The 17,387-nt window shown below is 32.9% G+C and overlaps 1 protein-coding gene across 1 annotated transcript in view; it reads left to right on the top strand.

Annotated features, from left to right (window-relative positions):
- Window positions 1-17,387, top strand: part of ASCC3 (activating signal cointegrator 1 complex subunit 3) — a 356,847-nt gene that overhangs the window by 90,286 nt on the left and 249,174 nt on the right. The window contains exons 9-10 of the mRNA XM_042939446.1: window positions 7,877-8,077; window positions 8,531-8,671. Coding sequence (XP_042795380.1) covers window positions 7,877-8,077; window positions 8,531-8,671 — 342 coding nt within the window. The remainder of the gene's footprint in view (window positions 1-7,876; window positions 8,078-8,530; window positions 8,672-17,387) is intronic.

Below are 17,387 nucleotides of genomic sequence, written 5' to 3'. Positions count from 1 at the left end.
AAAATGAATAAATGTTAAATTTTTTTTTTTTAAAGAATAAGAGGTCAGATAAAATTAATGTTCTTTCTGTCCCCTAAAGCATCCTCAATGATTGACAGTTTATAATATAGTTTATCTGCATTGCATGACCCTCAGATTATTGAGACCATGTTAATAAGGATTTTGGATGCTGCCCTAAGAGCTTTCCCCACAATGCGGTCAGCTATGTTATGACAATATATTTATCAAATTTAAAACATTATGTAAGTTAGCTGGGTGCTTTCTAGAGCTGCACTTTTTAAAACAGTAGCTACTAGCTACATGTGCTGTTGAGCAGTCCAGAGGGAGGTAGAGGTAAGAGAATGGGCAAAATAAGTGAAAGGGATTAAGATGTACATACTGCCAGTTATAAAATAAATAAGTCAGAGGGATAAAAAGTATAACACAGGGAACATAGTTAGTAGATTATAACAGTTTTGTGTCGTGACAGATAGTGACTACACTTATCATGGTAAGCATGTTGTAATGTATAGAATTATGCAATCAGTATGTTGTACACCTGGAAGTAATATAATATGTGAACTATACTTCAATTAAAAAAATTTAAATAATAAAAGAGAAATATGGTTAGTCTGGATTGAGATGTGCTCTAAGTGTAAAATACACTTATTTCTCAACCTTCTTATGTAAAAAAATAATTTTTATTATGGATTAAAAAGGTAATATTTTAGATACATTGGGTTATATAAAATTTTTATAAAATTTTAATTTTTAAAAACTTTCTAATGTTTCTGCTAGAAAATTAAAATTTATATGGTTTGCATTATATTTCCTTTTTAAATGTTTGTTATTGAAGTATAGTGTGAAATTTTATTTTAGGTCTGCTACTAATATATAACCTTGAGAAAGTCACCATAACTCTCTGAAAATGAATTTTTAAAAAAATCTTGACCTTTCTATTGACCTCCAAAGTCAGATGCAATGCCTGTTTGAAATTTCTTCTTGGACATATAATGAGTTCTTCAAATGTAGTGTTTTTTTCTTTTTCCTCTCTCAGTCTGTCCTCTGAATCTTTCTTATATCATCAATAGAACTGCCATCCATCTACTCTTTTTTTTTTTTTACCCAGTCTCTCACACTTAAATCATTATTGAATCCTATTAGCTGCACCTTAGAAATATAGTCTGTATCCTACCTCAGTTTCCACTCATAATATAAATCAGCATCATTCCTCACCTTAACTACTAGCGTCGTCGTTTCCCGTGTCCCAATCTGTTCTTCTCATGGTGGCTAAGTAGACCTTTAAAAAGTATAGTTGTCATTCCTCCACTTAAGATCATGAAAAGACTTTCTCTTGTATTAAGAATAAAAATTCATAACTCGTTACCATGACCTATAATTTCCCCATGACTCCTATTTCCCTTTCCTGTTAACACCCTCTTCCTCTGTATTACCCTGTTCCCTGAAAGGTAAGTATATGCAAAACTACCTCCAAAGGCTGTAGGAGCCCTAAGACCAAAGAAAAAGGCTGATGAAAAGGCCCAACAAGTCCAGCTTGACAAGAAATGGTTTATTAAGGGGGCTTACAGATAGAACTGTGTCTTAGGTGGTTGCAAGAGAAATAGACCCCTAACCCCATATCTTTTAAGACTTGCTTTTGTAGCCCTAGAGACTGCGAGTACATGCTGGGAGATCATCCAAGAGGAGAATGTTTAAGAATAAGTGTGTATTCATAGTCTTATCTCCAGAGCACTTTGAGGATGTTATGTCCTAATTGTGTACTTAAGGATGTGGTTAAATAAAAGAATGTGGGAGGGGAAGGGGCTATTCTTAGGAAGGTTTCAGGTCACAGAAACTTCATCATGGCAGATTTGTCCAAAGTGCCAATTAGTCTGGTTCACATATATACCATCTATTAAAAATTAATTCATATCAGTGTTTGAAATAATCTATTCATTAGTGAATGTGTATTTTCTGTTTCCTACCTTCGTTACAAATTGTGTTACTACCTTTTTGACCACTTAAACAGTTTGTAGCACAATAAATATTTGCCAGATGAGCACATGATGACCCCAGCTATGAATGAAAGGTGAAATTTTGTTTAATATATCCTGTTATGAAGGCCTAAAATCTTTTATTTTAGAATGATTACTGAAAAGGGTTTTATACACGTACAAGCAGTGAGTAAAGACCTTTTAAATTAAAAAACCTAATTATCTAAAATTATCTAATTACCTAATGAGTACCCAAAAATACTAAATTCCTATTCAAAGCTATTCATATAAACTGTTTTATTTTTAGCCCCGTGACTTGTAAGTGGCTTGTGCTGTGGAACATGGTTTGTGAGGTGTATTTGAGGGGTGGGATTCAGCAAATGAAGCTTGCACAGAGAGTACTGAGTGGCAGTCGACTCTATTCTGAAATGTTAAGCCCAAGCCACATGCTATCAAGAGCCAGATGAAACTTAATCTATGAAAATTATATAGTGTGTGTCTTTGGTATCTATATGAGTTTTCCTAAATATATGCTGAAATTGTAATCTTTACTGTTAGAATAATCTTAAGCATAATCTTATGATACACTAGCTTAGAGAGGGCAGCATGGTCCTGGCTTCATCTTAAATACCTAGTTAATGCATTTTAATTGACTGGCAATGTAGGTACCTTATTCGATTATTATAAACAGTTAATGTAGTATACTTAGTGTACATTTTTGTTCTCCCAGGTAAATAGTATTATCCAGATTATGTTTTAGAGTAAAGTGTGTAGTTGACAGCAGCCTGTGTAGTCAGTGTTTTATAAGGGATATTTGAAACATATATATTTTCCAAGAATTGCATAAATGAGTCATGTCATTTCCTGAATGATTAGTAGTCTGATGAATCCAAAATATGTAGACAAGTGGATTTAGGGTAAGACTTATAATATATTTTTTTAAGTTTATTTATGAGAGAGAGTGGACTGGGGTTGGGGAGAGAGGGTTCAGAGAGAGGGGGGGAGAGAGAGGATCCCAAGTATGCTCTGCACTGTCAGTGCAGGGGCTCGAACTCACAAACCATGAGATCATGACCTGAGCCAAAGCCAAGAGTCTGACATTTAACTGACTGAGCCACCCAGGTGACCCAAAGCTTGTAATATTTAAAATATTTTTTGATCTGCTGATTATGATATGTTTTGAAAATGCTTCTACTAATTAAAAGGGAGAATACTGCTTATTTGTAAATTAAAAGGGAGAATACTGAACATAAAGCCTTATCATAAATGAGCCATGAGACACTCAGTTTTCTGTTTAAAAGCAAATACTAACATGCTGCTTAATTGCAGTTTTAGCTTTATGCATCATTAATATATAAAATCAATACATGTTTCTTTTAAGTTAGAAGAATAGCAAATATTTGGAAGCAGTGGTTGTTAGAGCCATTTAATTAGACATTAGTATGTGAAGTATAAATAAAATAATGAAAATTATTAGTACACAATTCTAAATTTGAGTAGAGTTTTGATAAAACCACACTTTTCTTCTGCTTTAAACTTTTAAGATATTTGTGTATATAATTTATGTATCATTGAAATACAAGAAATCCCTTGTGCAGGTGCTTATTATACCAACACGTTCATATTCAGAACTACTTCATGCAGTAAATATTAATCTCCTTTGCAAAAGTAGGGAAACTGAGGGTCTGAGATTATCTGATATGATTAAATTACACATTTAGGATGAGGCACAGCCTCAACTAATCTGCTGTCACTATAGATTAGATTAGATTTTCTAGATGTTTATATAAATGTAACCATGCGGTGTATATTCTTTTTTTGCCTGGCTTCTTTCATTCAACAGTCATTTTGAGATTCATTTATTTTGTTACATCTCAGTAATTTTTTCCATTTTATTGTTGGGTAGTATCCCACTGTATAAATATGCCACATTATCTTCATTCATCTGTTGATGGAGATTTGAGTTGTTTCTGGATTTAGGCTATTCAAATAAAGCTTCTATGACCATTGCGTATAAGTACAAGTTTTTGTATGTACATATGTTTTTTTTTTTTCTCTTAGTAGAACCTGGAAGTGATATGGCCTGATCATATGTTTAATTATATGTTTGACTTTTAAAAAATTGTCAAATTGTTTGCAAAGTCTTTGTACTATTTTAGATACCTACCAGCAGAATTATGAGTATCAGTTCCTCCACATCCTCATCAACACTTGCAGTGGGCACTTCTTAAAATTGTAGCTATTTTAATAGATGTGTAGTGTTATCTCACTGTGATTTTAACTTTCATTTCCCTAATGACTAATAATATTGAGCATCTTTTTGAGTGCCATCCAGATACTTTCTTTGGTGAATTGACTGTTTAATTGTGCCCATTTAAAAAATTGGATTGTTTGATTTCTTATTGTTGTGTTCTGAGAATCCTTTATATATCCTGGACATAAGTCTTTTGTCAGATGTATACTTTGCAAAGATTTTATTCCATGCTGTCTTCTTTCATTTTCTTAACAATATTTTGAAGATTACAGGTTTTTCATTTGGCTTAAGTTCAGTTTATCAATTCTTTGTTTACAGATTATGGTATATTTAAGACATTTTGGTCAAACTCAAGACCACAAAAATGTTCTCTTCCATTTTTTTCTACAAGTTTTATAGTTTTAAGTTTTACATTTAGATCTATGATCTACTTTTAAATTAATTTTTGTATGGTGGGAGGTATGGATTCAAGGGGTTTTTTTTTGGTTTTTTTTTTTGTTGTTTTTTTTTGTTTGTTTGTTTTTTATATATACATATCCATTTGTTCCAGCATCATTTATTGAATAATACTATCCTTCATCATCTGTATTGCCTTTGAGCCTTTGTCAAATATCCGTTGTTGGTATATATGAGGGTTTATTTGTGGATTCCTTGTTTTGTTTCTTGATCTATTTATCTTTATGCTAATACAATGCTGACTTGATTTCTCTAGTTTTTTTAATAATCCTTGAAACCAGTTGAAATCAGTTGAGATGTTGATTGGAATTGCACTGGATTTATAGATAAACTTGGGAAGAATTGGCATCTTTTAAAGGATTTTCTTTTATTTCTCTTAGCAAAATTATGTAGTTTTCAATATATGTGTTTCTCATCCCTTAAGATTTTCATAATTTTGATACTATTGTAATTGATTTTTAAATTTTTCCTTACTTTCAGATTTTCACTGCTAGTATATAGAAATACAACTTTTTAAAAAAATGTTGAACTTATATCCCACAAACTTCTTAAATCACATATAGTGTTAGATGATATTTTGTAGATTCCATCAGATTTTTTGCATAGAAAGTCATGTCATCTCTAAATGAAGACAGTTTTTCTTCTTTCCTGTGTAAATGCCTTTATTTCTAAAAAAAAAAAAAAATGCTGGATTGCACTGACCAGAACCTCCAGTATAATATTAACTGCTGAGTGCAACATCCCTGTTGTGTTCCTAATTTTAGGGGAAAGCATTTAGTGTTTCACCATTAAGAATAGTATGAACTGTAGCATTTTTGTATATCCCCTTTATCAGATTGAAGAATTCCCTTCTATTTCTAGTTTGCTGAAAGTGTTTTGTCTTGATTTGATTTGACTTGTTTTTAATCAGGAATGAATATGGGATTTTGTCAGATTTTTCCCCTTCATTTATTGAAATGATCATGTGGTTTTTCTGTTATAGCTTATTTCTATGGTGAATCAAACTGAGTTTTCAGTGTTAAACTATCCCTGCATTTTTGTGATAATCTCCACTTGGTAATATTATTATTATGTTGTAGAATTATGTAAGTTTCGTTTATATTTTCTCTCAGTGTTCATGAAGAGTATTGTTCTGTAATTTTTTTTTTTTTGTCTTATTTTGATATCGGGAAAATGTTTGTCACATAGAATGATTTGGGAAGTATTTTCTCCTTTGCAGTTATTCTGAATAGTCTAAAACCACATGTAGAATTGGTATTATTTCCTCCTTAAATGTTAGGTAGAATTTATCAATGATGCTAACTGGGCCAGGAGTTTTCTTTTTGGGAAGGATTTTAATCTCAGCCTGTTAATTTATTTAATAGATACAGGGTTATTAAAGTTGTACATTTATTCTTGAGTGAACTTTGGTTACCTGTGTCATTTAAGAAAGTTGTCCATTTCATCTGTGTTGTCAAGTGTAGTGGCATAAAGTTATTTATTAAAATTTCCCCATTCTTAAAATATCTGTAGCATCTGTAGTGATGCCATCAATCTCATTCTTGGCATAAGTAATGTCTGTCTTCTCTTTTTTCCCCTGATGAATCTAGATTAATCAGTTTTATTGATCTTCTCAAAGAATGTGCATTTTTTGTTTTCCATTTCTTTGATATCCACTTTGATCCTAACTATTTCCTTTATTCTGCTTAGTTCGGTCTTAATTTTCTCTTTTATTCTGGAAGATGTAGTTGTTCATTTAAAACCATTCTTTTTTCATATAGGTGGTTAGTGCTATATATTTCTCCCTAAGTATTACTTTTAGCAGCATCCACAAATTCTGATATGTCAAGCTTTCTTTTTCCTTCGGTTAACAATACTTACCAAATTCCTTTTGATTTCTTCTTTCATCCATGGGTTATTTAGGAAGTGTGTTATTTAATTTCAAATATTTGGATATTTCCTAAGGATATTTCTGTGAAAAGTTTCTAATTTCATTCCATTGTGATCAGAGGACATGTTTTGTCTTTATTACTTTTCCTTTTATTGAAACATGTTTTATGGTCTAGAATATACTGTATTTTTTAATGTTTTATGAACACTTGATAAGATTTTGTATTCTATTGTTAGATGAATACCTGACCTGTCAGTCAGGTCAAATTGGTTAATAGTGCTGTTCATGATAACCTTGTTGATTTTCATGCCTACTTGTCCTGTCAGCTGTTGGGAAGGATGCTGAAGTCATTTGCTGTATTTTGAAGATCTGTTATTAGGTATATTAGCCTTTATGACTATAATTAATTGTTCTCTTTTTCATTGTGAAATGACTGCCTTTATTCCTGGTAATTATTCTTGGGTTTGAAATTTATTTTTTGTGATATTACTATAGCCATTCCAGTTTCCTGCCATTAATCCTATCCAGTTTTTTGTTTGCCTTCAGACATTGTAGTTTTCATTTCTAAAGACTTTTCATATGGGAGACTTTAGGAAAAATTATTTAACCACTCTGTCTTCATTTTCTTCTTTATTAAAGGCACATAATAAAAGAACCTATACCATAAAATTGTTTTGAGAATTGGGTAAATGTATCAAAATGCTCACAAATACATATATATCACAGTATAAGTTCTGAATAAATGTAATCTACAGCTATTGTTCCTACTCTTATGGCTGCTGTTTAAAAAAAGTATTTTTAAATCCATAACATATTAAAACAGAATTTCCTATTGATTTATATAACCAAGAAGTTTCTTGTTTGGACTTTCGTTAGTCATCTTTAATCTAACTAAACTAGAATATCATCACAACTCAAAAAAATACCTGTTTCATTTTGTTTTTGTTTTGTACTTAAGATTGTGTACAAGAATATAGGTGTAGTGTCATTACCATATTTTTCAAATTCAGTGAATATGTAATTCCCAAATGCATTAGAATTATACAGTAGTTGTGAGTTCTCAAATGTACATACTTTGGTTTAAATATAGGACATATTGAAATTAATCATTTTTTTAATCAAAGGAAGTAAATGTTTACATTTAATATTTTGTATGAGTCCTTCACATTACTATCATTTATTATGAGTCATTTATTTCTTTCCTTGTTTCTCTCTCCCTCCCTCTCTCCCTCCCTCTCTCCTTCTCTCTCTCTCTCTCCCTCTCTCCCTCTCTCCCTCTCCCTCTCCCTCTCTCTCTCTCTCTCTCTCTCTCTCTCTCTCTAGATTGGGCAGCTGGCTTTTAAAGGAATGAGGAGACTCAATAGAATCCAGTCAATTGTGTTTGAGACTGCCTACAACACCAATGAGAACATGCTGATTTGTGCCCCTACTGGGGCTGGAAAGACCAACATTGCAATGCTTACAGTTCTGCATGAAATTCGCCAACATTTTCAACAAGGTGTTATCAAAAAGAATGAATTTAAGGTAGGAAATTAACAGGTTAGACCATAACTTTTTAAATTGTAAAATTAAAATCATTTGTAGTTGTTCATGTTACATGAAATCTAGAATAAAAGGATATATTCATGATGTCATGTAAAGATTGCTGCTTGAATTTCTCTATTACTGTGAAAGCATTCCCAGTTTGTGTTAGGAAAATCCTATTACCCCTGTGAAAAGCTGTGAAAATACATTTAGCTTTGAAGCAAAACCAATTTTCAGAGGGATGAGACTATATACAAAAATTTCATTGTCCTTTAAATAGCTGCACACTTATCCAAGAAGGAGAAGTACTTTTCAGATATCACTATTAAGATTTTTTACTCCTAGTGGCTACAATTATATTTCACAATAAATTGTGACTTACATGGACTGCTGTGAAACAAATGACCTTCTAGGTTTTGCTCATTTATCAAGGTAGTGTTTTCCTTGGCACAGATTGTATATGTTGCTCCAATGAAAGCCTTGGCAGCTGAAATGACAAATTACTTCAGCAAACGTCTAGAGCCACTGGGCATCGTTGTGAAAGAATTGACTGGGGATATGCAGTTGTCAAAAAATGAAATTTTACGAACTCAGGTATGTTGTGTACTTAGACTTTTTTAATACCATTATTTTTCAGGTAATAGTGAAAATTGTTAAGCAACTATACCTAAGTAGCTATAAAATATAAACCTAATGAAATGAACTTCTTTTGTCTGTAATTACATCTTACCTCCACAAAAGAGGTTTTTGCTGGTGCACTGTCCTATTTTATCCCTTCTAACTCTATGATTCTTGCTGTATCTTGACTATTGTTAGATGTCTGGTGTAAATTTTAAGTCCATTAACACTAAATGTTTTTTTTAAACAGTAGAGAATGAGAATGTGGATAAGACCAGACTTCAGTTTTAAGAGCAGGAAAATATATAGATTCTTAAATGACCCCACTAGTATTCTAAACTATTGTATAAGGATTGCTTAACAAAAAATAAAAGTTTTTAGTCGTTCTTTATTTCATCAGATAGAAAGTTACTAAATCACGCACTGTGTATAGCACTATATTAGGTGAAGTGCATGACAGCAAAGATATTGAAGATACCCTTCCTGCTTTCAAGGATCCTATACTATGACTGAATAGGCAAAAACTATATTAGAGCTACAACAAGATTATCATTAATTGATGCAACATCAACTAAGGTAATGTTCATAATGCTTTGGAAAAATCCAATAATGGATAACCAAATATTAATGGGATAGTTCAGCCTCAAGGATGATCTGGAGTGGGAACTAGGGAATACACTGGCCTATTAGCCTGGCATCCTTGCCAGTGTCTCAGGACAAATTACCTGTCCTTACTGGTTGTTAAATATGTATTTTTTAAACATTATACCTGATATGTAATTAATACTATTAGAATTTAAAGTCAGGGGTTGGGGGATGGGGATTGGAGAAAGGTGGTCAAAAGGTATAAACTTCCAGTTATGAGATAAGTACTAGGGATACAATGTAAAACATGATGACTATAGCTAACCCTGCTACATGTTATACAGCCAAAGTTCTTAAGAGAGGATATCCTAAGAGTTCTCATCATAAGGAGAATTTTTTTTTCTTTTTATTTCTTTTTCATTTTATTGGTAACTTTTTAATTGTATGATGGATGTTAACTAAACCTACCATAATAATCATTTCACAGTATATGTAAGTCAAATCATCATGCTATATACCTTAAACTCATACAGTGGTATATGTTAATTATTTCTCAGTGAAACTAGAAAAAACAAACAAAAGTGGTTAGAGGAAGCAGATAGACATTTTTCCAAAGGATACATGCAGATGGACAGTAGGTATATGCAGAGATGCTCAGCATCACCAATCATCAAGGAAATGCAAATCAAAACTGAGATATCATCTCACACTTGTTAGAATGCCTACTATCAAAAAGACAAGATAAGAAGTGCCAACAAGTATATGGAGAAAAGGGAACTTATGTGCACTGTTGGTTGGAATGTAAATTGGTGCAGCCCTGGAAAACAGCATGGAGGCTCTTCATAAAATTGAAGGTAGAACTACCTTATGATCCAACAATTCTGCTTCTGGGTGTATATCCAACAGAAATGAAATTAGGATCTCAAAGATCCTGTGTTCATTACAGCATTATTAAAACAGTCAAGAAAAAAATACTTTTAGACTTTTAATTAGTGAAGATCAGACACATATTTCAGTTGTAGTAGATAAAAGGCAGTAATCAGGATTTAGCACTCATTATTTTTAATATCCTTTTTATTTTATGAAATAATAGAGGGGAGTGTATTAATGTTTAGCATCTGTCACAGTTTTTAAAAAATCTCTAATTTAACAAATGGTTTTGTGTTTCAAAAAGAGGTGGCAGAAGGAAAAAGTCAGTGGAGCTACAACATAGTTTTTATATTTAGAATCTATAAAACTTTTTCTTTGCCCTTTTACATTATACTACAATCTCAGATTTACTTATTTTGTTAACATAAATAGATTTTTAACTGCTGAAAATGGTCGACAGTAAAGCACACATTATTTGAATTTTGATCACATATTTATGAGTTCAGGTAATGGCACCTTAGGAGCTTGACCTTTCTTTTCTTTCACATTTCAGCTTCAGAATTAATTTTAAAATGTATAGTGTACTTCTATGACAGTTAATTTAGGTCTTTTGTTGGGTAAATTCTAATCCTAAAATAATGTAAAAGAATTATGTGTTTTTATTATAAAAAATACATTTTCTTTAAATATTTTGTCAGTGGTAACAGCTGAATAGTAAACAAACGAATAATTTTATTATTCTGTCATTGTAAGTTTTAGCTTATATTGCATAACTGTGATACATGGTTAGGTTTTAAAGACCAGACTAATGTGTGGGGTCTTCATTAATTACTCTGGCTAAAATCAATATGGTAATTTTTGACGTACGTTTTATCCCATTGCCTTGAAGGGATATGAGTCTCTTTTATTAATGATAGTGTTCTTTTCTATAGTGATTCTTTGGATCAGCATGTCCTGAACTCTATCAACGGACACTTTAAGCTACTCTAGTTATTGCTTTCAGCCACTAGAGCCGTGCATGGTTGAGAAATTCACTCATGTAGGAAAAGCATCAAACTTACAGATTTTGTTCTGGGTAGTTATGTCTTTTTAGAGTAGGTTTTGTTCTGGTGTTGGCCTGCTTTTTTACATGGGACTCCTGGGTTTTCTCCCATAAAAGTATTACTAGCTTTTATTCCGGCATTTGGAAGGTTCCCATGTTATTGGGCTTTTCACACTGATTTTCAAGCTGCTCTCTCAACTCTGAATCCCACCTCTGAACTCTGATATCTGGCACCTTCAGCCAGTGAGGCTGTGGTTTTTCCCACCTCCTTTTTTTGCAGCTGTAGCAGTGGGTCTGTGATTATACTCTTGGGTCAGTAATTTGCAAACTGGTAATTCTTAATCCCTTTCAATTGATACTACATTTCTCTGTTTTTTACCACTTTCTGATGCTGCCCTGTGTCTTAAACAGTTTTTTTTTTTTAATTGTATACAGTATTTTATGATTATCTGCAGAAATTCCTGCCACTTGTTTGTTCATCTGCCATTATTGGTAATAGATTTCAATTTCCTAATATTTTTATTATTGAGTTTATTAGTATTTCAAACATACTAATTGTCTTCTCCTAGCAGTGAAGGTGGGAAGCATATTTTAAAAATCTAACTGTTCTTTTAAAAGTTTATCCAAGGGACACCTGGCACCACAAGGCTTAGTCGGTTAAGCATCCAACTTTGGCTCAGGTCACGATCTCTTGGTCTGTGAGTTGGAGCCCTGCGTGGGGCTCTGTGCTGACAGCTCAGAGCCTGGAGCCTGCTTCGGATTCTGTGATTCTCTCTCTGACCTTCCCCCACTTGTACTCTGTCTCTGTCTCTGTCTCTGTCTCTCCCTCTCTCTCTCCCTCTCTCTCTCTCTCTCTCTCTCTCAAAAATAAACATTAAAAAAAAACAATTTATCCAACACCCATACATTTTTTTCCTTATAACATTTTTTAGAATCTTGTTATTCCAAATGAATTTTTCTCAAAAATATATTCAACATATTATATGCAAAATGCCTTTTATTGTCATTATTTTAATCATCACATGAGTGGAGACATTCTAATAATTTCTTAAAATGCATTTTTATTTTTATTTTTAAAAATTTTTTAATGTTTATTTTTGAGAGAGAGAGAGAGAGAGAGCGCTCAAGTGGGGAAGGGGAATAGAGAGAGAGGGAGACACAGAATCTGAAACAGGCTCCCAGCTCTGAGCTGTCAGCACAGAGCCCCACACGGGGCTCGAACTCGGGAACAGTGAGATCATTAGCTAGGCTGAAGTTGGACACTTAACTGACTGAGCCACCCAGGCACCCCCTTAAAATGAGGTTTTAATTAAAGGATTTTTCTGTAAATTTTTAACATTTTCTATGAAATTTGAGTGTTGAGATACCACCCCGCCTTTTCCTTGAAACATTAAAAAAAATTTTTTTTTTAACTTTATTTTTGAGAGAGAGAGCATAAGCAGGGGAGGGGCAGAAAGAGAGGGAGACACAATCCGAAGCAGGTTCCGGGCTCTGAGCTGTTAGCACAGAACTCAACGCAGGGCTTGAACTCACAAGTGGTGAGATCATGACCTGAGCCGAAGTTGTATACTTAACTGACTGAGCCACCCAGGCACCCCTCCTTGAAACATTTTAAATTTTATTTTGTTAAAGAATCTAGAGAACCGTTACGTGAAAACAGGAGTAACAATTATATTTTTACATATACAGTTGACCCTTGGACAATGTGGGGGTTTAGAGGTGCTTATCCCCCCCCGCCACCATAGTTAAAAATCCATGTATAGTTTTGACTTTCCAGAAACTTAACTATTGTTGACCAGAAGCCTTTCCAATAACATAAACAGTCTATTAACACATATGTTTATATGTTATATGTATTATATACTATCTATTCTTACAATAAAGTAAGCTAGAGGAGACATAATGTTATTAAGAAAATTGTAAGGAAGAGAAAATACATTTATAGTACTATATTATATTTATCAAAATAAATCTTCATATAAGGGGACTTGCACAGTTCAAACCCATGTCATTCAGGGGTCAATTGTAGTCACTTGAACAAATTTTGGTTCTTTTAACATAATGAACTAAATCATGCTTAAATTTTTAAGTGTATATAATGGAAAGAAGTTGACAGATTTGTATAACACAATGCAGACTTCAAACTTATGGACACATTTGATTCTGAAAGTATGCTCATGTATTTATAGAAGGTGTGTTGCATATGATACATTCCAAGTTTAGCTCCCAGAGTTACTTGAACATACAATTACAGAGGTCATATCTCAAAACTACACATCAGGACACATAGACTGATTTTTTTAGTATGTGATTTTTACTTTCATAATGTCTTGTAAGGCATATAGATTAACTCAAAATTTGACTTTTAAAAAATTTCCTCCATTAAAATTTTCTGAAATTTGAACCATTCTAGAGTATCTGAGACCATACATCTGATGTGTCTTACCTAAAGAAATGAGTTTTGTATCCCGATGGATACAATTTTAGGGAAGAAAGCAAGTCAGTTTATTCCTCTTTTATTGCTTGCAAGTCTAGCCTTAAGAAATTTTCTACAAATGGTAAGTTCAGCTTTGGCAATCAAGTCACTGTTGTGCCAAAACCACGGCTCTTCCTCTGTGTAATTCTGCACACCATTAACAGCCTTTTTTTTTTTTTTTTTTTTTTTTTTTTTTTTTGGTTTTAAACTCTGCATTGTTTTGGTCATTCTCATTATACTACAGCAGGAACTCTCAAAATGCAGTACAGGGATGTTATATTTCCTAAGATTCTTTCCGGGGTTGGCAAAGTTAAAACCTGTTTTTAGAATAACATGATGATATTATTTTCTTTCACTCTCCTTCTCTCACATATATCGTGGAGTTTTCCAGAGTCTGCATAAGGTGTGATGTTGTCATCATTGATGGCTTATGGAATGAATACTTTCTATTCTTTTTTTAAATTTTTAAAAATTTTTAAAATTTTATTTAAATCCAAGCTAGTTAACATATAGTGTAGTAATAGTTTCAGGAGTAGAATTTAGTGATATATCACTTAAATATTATACCCACTGCTCATCCCAACAAGTGCTGTCCTTAATGTCCATAACCCAGTTAGTACATTCCCTCACTGAACACCCATCCAGCACTTTCTAGTATAAGAAATTGAGATAGAAAGAAAGACAGAAAGACAGAAAGACAGAAAGACAGAAAGACAGAAAGACAGAAAGACAGAAAGAAAGAAAGAAAGAAAGAAAGAAAGAAAGAAAGAAAGAAAGAAAGCCCATAAATACAAAAGCTGTTTGGGCCCTCAGTAATTTTAAGAGTACAAAGAGGTTCCAAAGCCAAATCATTTTGAGAACTACTACTTACATAAGATAGTGGATTCTCTTTATAATCTACATTTTCTCAAGTAAACAATTCTATTTCCTCATGCATTTTCTCTTTTTCATAATGTCTTTTTTTATTCATTGACAGTTATCCAAATCTTATCCATTCTTCAAAGCCCAGTTCAAACCCCATGAGTACTTTATTTTCTCTTGTCTGAATCCTATATCACCATTCATTTATATTCATAAAATAAGATCTATTCCATAAAATCGATGGTTTTGGATCTGGTGTGATCTTAGAAATCTGGCCCACTCTCAAAATTGCAATTGCTCTTGCACTGTATCTACCTGTGTTACTAATGCCAACGAAAGAACACTTATGGAAAGACAAGGGAGTTAACATTTGCATTCAAATTATGAGTCAGTCACTATGCTAAGTATATATGTGTATCCTTGGTTAGTTAGTCATTACAAGAACCTTATTGACTAGTGTCTCCACTTTACAGATAGAGAAAGTAAAATTCAAATCTACTTAGATTTATATATTATAGTTTCAAAAGATTTATGACACCCCCCTCCCCCCATTTGCTTATTTCTGAACTTCCCTAGACCTGCTTTGTGTCTTTGGTCAGTATTTGTTAATTCCGTAAGGGCAGGGACCATGTGCTTGCCCTCAGTAATAGTCTATAAATTGAATCTCTTGTGTTTGCTCTTTATTTTCCTCCATGATAAATATAGCCCTACTATTAGTGATGCTAATTTTGTAGACCTGAAACTGTATAGTTTCTTTACTCTAACCCTAGAGGTTAGTATACTAACCTCTTTACCTTGTCCTACTATGTATTCTCACAGATTCTCAAAGATCAGTAGACAGTGCTGTTATCAATGCCTTTGAGATTGGGCTGCAGAGAGAGCAAAGTGGGAATATTGCAGGGCATGTAGGGGTACAGACATACTCAATTTTTAATTTTGAAGTTTTAATTTTTTGCTTTCCCACCTTTTCACTTTTGTCATTTTTCATAGCTTTTAATGATTCCCCTTCTAGTTTTTTGTTTTTTTTTTTTGTTTTTTTTTTTTGGTAAATAAGTTTCCCAATAATTAATATAATTAAATATAATCTTGAAATTCCCCTGTCATTTAAAAAATATTTTCAGTATTGTTGGTCTTTATTTTTATAATATGGGAAAGCAAATTAGTCTCATTTGTAAATTCTTTGTCATACTATTCTGACATATTATTCCCTTGTTCATAAACTTTCATTGGTTCTTTATTGCTTATTGAATTAAATCCAACTACCTAGCTTGTTAAGAATCTTGTATAAATTAAGTATAATACAAGATGTGATTTCTTTTGTGGTTCACTAGGGACTGTCAGGTCTAGTAGCAGTTATGATTTTATTGAAGTTTGAATGTAAAATTTCTTTCTACAAGACAGGATTGTATAATTCTAAGATTTATTGTCATGAGAAACAGCCTACGTAGACAACAAATACGTTGTTGAAGACCAGATGGTCTTCAACTGAAAAGCCACTTTGTACAACTTTAAAGAACTCAGTAAATTTGTCATCATTGAAAACCCCATTTTTATTTCCCAACCTTATTTTCTATTGTTCTTCATTTTGATTACTTTCAGATTTCTCCCCCTAACTGGATCATTTGTGAAGAGTTACTGTTGCACAGTGTTCACTGTTGTTTTTAATAGTTCCATTGAGCAATTGTACTTTTCCTTACCCCTGTCCTTCCTCATCTCAGGTTATCTTTTCTGCATCCCTCTCTAATACCATAGATGCAGTGTTCCTTTGAATCTTACTTAGTGAAAATCTGGTCAGAAACTTCAGAAAAGATTTCTCCTGTCCTGGTAGTAACTCTATATTAAAGCAAGGCATGTGCCCTGAATTCTGAAATTGTTCTCCTATTTCTTTTATATTTGTTTGCTCATCCTTAGGCTGGGGTGAGTTTATCTGTGCAACTTTTGGAGTCAAGATGAGCTGTTTTAGGTTTTGTTTTTGTTTCTCTTTTGACTGGGGATGGAGAGAGACTCTGTTAAAATCTTTTAGGTGTAGGCAACAGCAAAGGGAACCCTGAATTTCTGTTATATTCTGTTATTAGAGCTCCGGTAACCTTGGTTGGGAGGCTGTGTGTGGTGTGCATGCATATGCATGTGCTCGTATCATGCACACTGCCTTGATTTATTCTTCTCTGAGGAGGGTTTTTATTTTACTGAGAATATGTATATACGTAGGAGTAGAGGGTGGGAACAAAGGGGAGTTGAAAAAATGGGTTTGAAATTACATATGCTAGGTTTCCATTTTATCTGGATATTTGTGTGTTACATGTTTAATTTATTGCTGCCTTCTCTATAAAATCTGAGGGTGTCTTTATTTCATCTCCATTCTTGAAGGATATTTTTTCTGGATATAAACTTGTAGGTTGTCAGTTCTTTCCTTTCACACTTGAAAAATGCCCCACTTTTTTCTGGTCTCCATGGTTTCTGAAGAAATATCCACTGTGATTCAAATTGATCTTCCTCTATAGGTAAAATGTTTCTCTCAGTCTTTTAATATTCTGTCTTTGTCTCTAGTTTCCAGAAATTTGATTATGACATGTCTAGTTGTAGATGTTTGGGGTTTATTCTGTTTAGTGTTTCTTTACCTTCTTGAGTCTGCAGGTTTGTCACATTTTGGAAACTTTGAACTTGTATTTCTTGAGTCCCTTGTTCTTTCTCCTATCCTGGGACTCCATGGGCAAGAATGTTAGATCTTTTGTTATAGTCCCACAGTACCCTGAGATCTGTTCTTTTTTTTTTTCAATCTATTTTTCTCTCTGTTGCTCAGATTTGATAAATTCTTTTGATCCATCTTTGAGTTCATGGATTCTTTCATCTATTGACTA

Source organism: Panthera leo, chromosome B2, assembly GCF_018350215.1.
Source record: "Panthera leo isolate Ple1 chromosome B2, P.leo_Ple1_pat1.1, whole genome shotgun sequence".
Classification (NCBI taxonomy): domain Eukaryota; kingdom Metazoa; phylum Chordata; class Mammalia; order Carnivora; family Felidae; genus Panthera; species Panthera leo.
The sequence above is the reverse complement of the archived record's forward strand: the minus strand, read 5'-3'. Positions and strand labels throughout refer to the sequence as shown.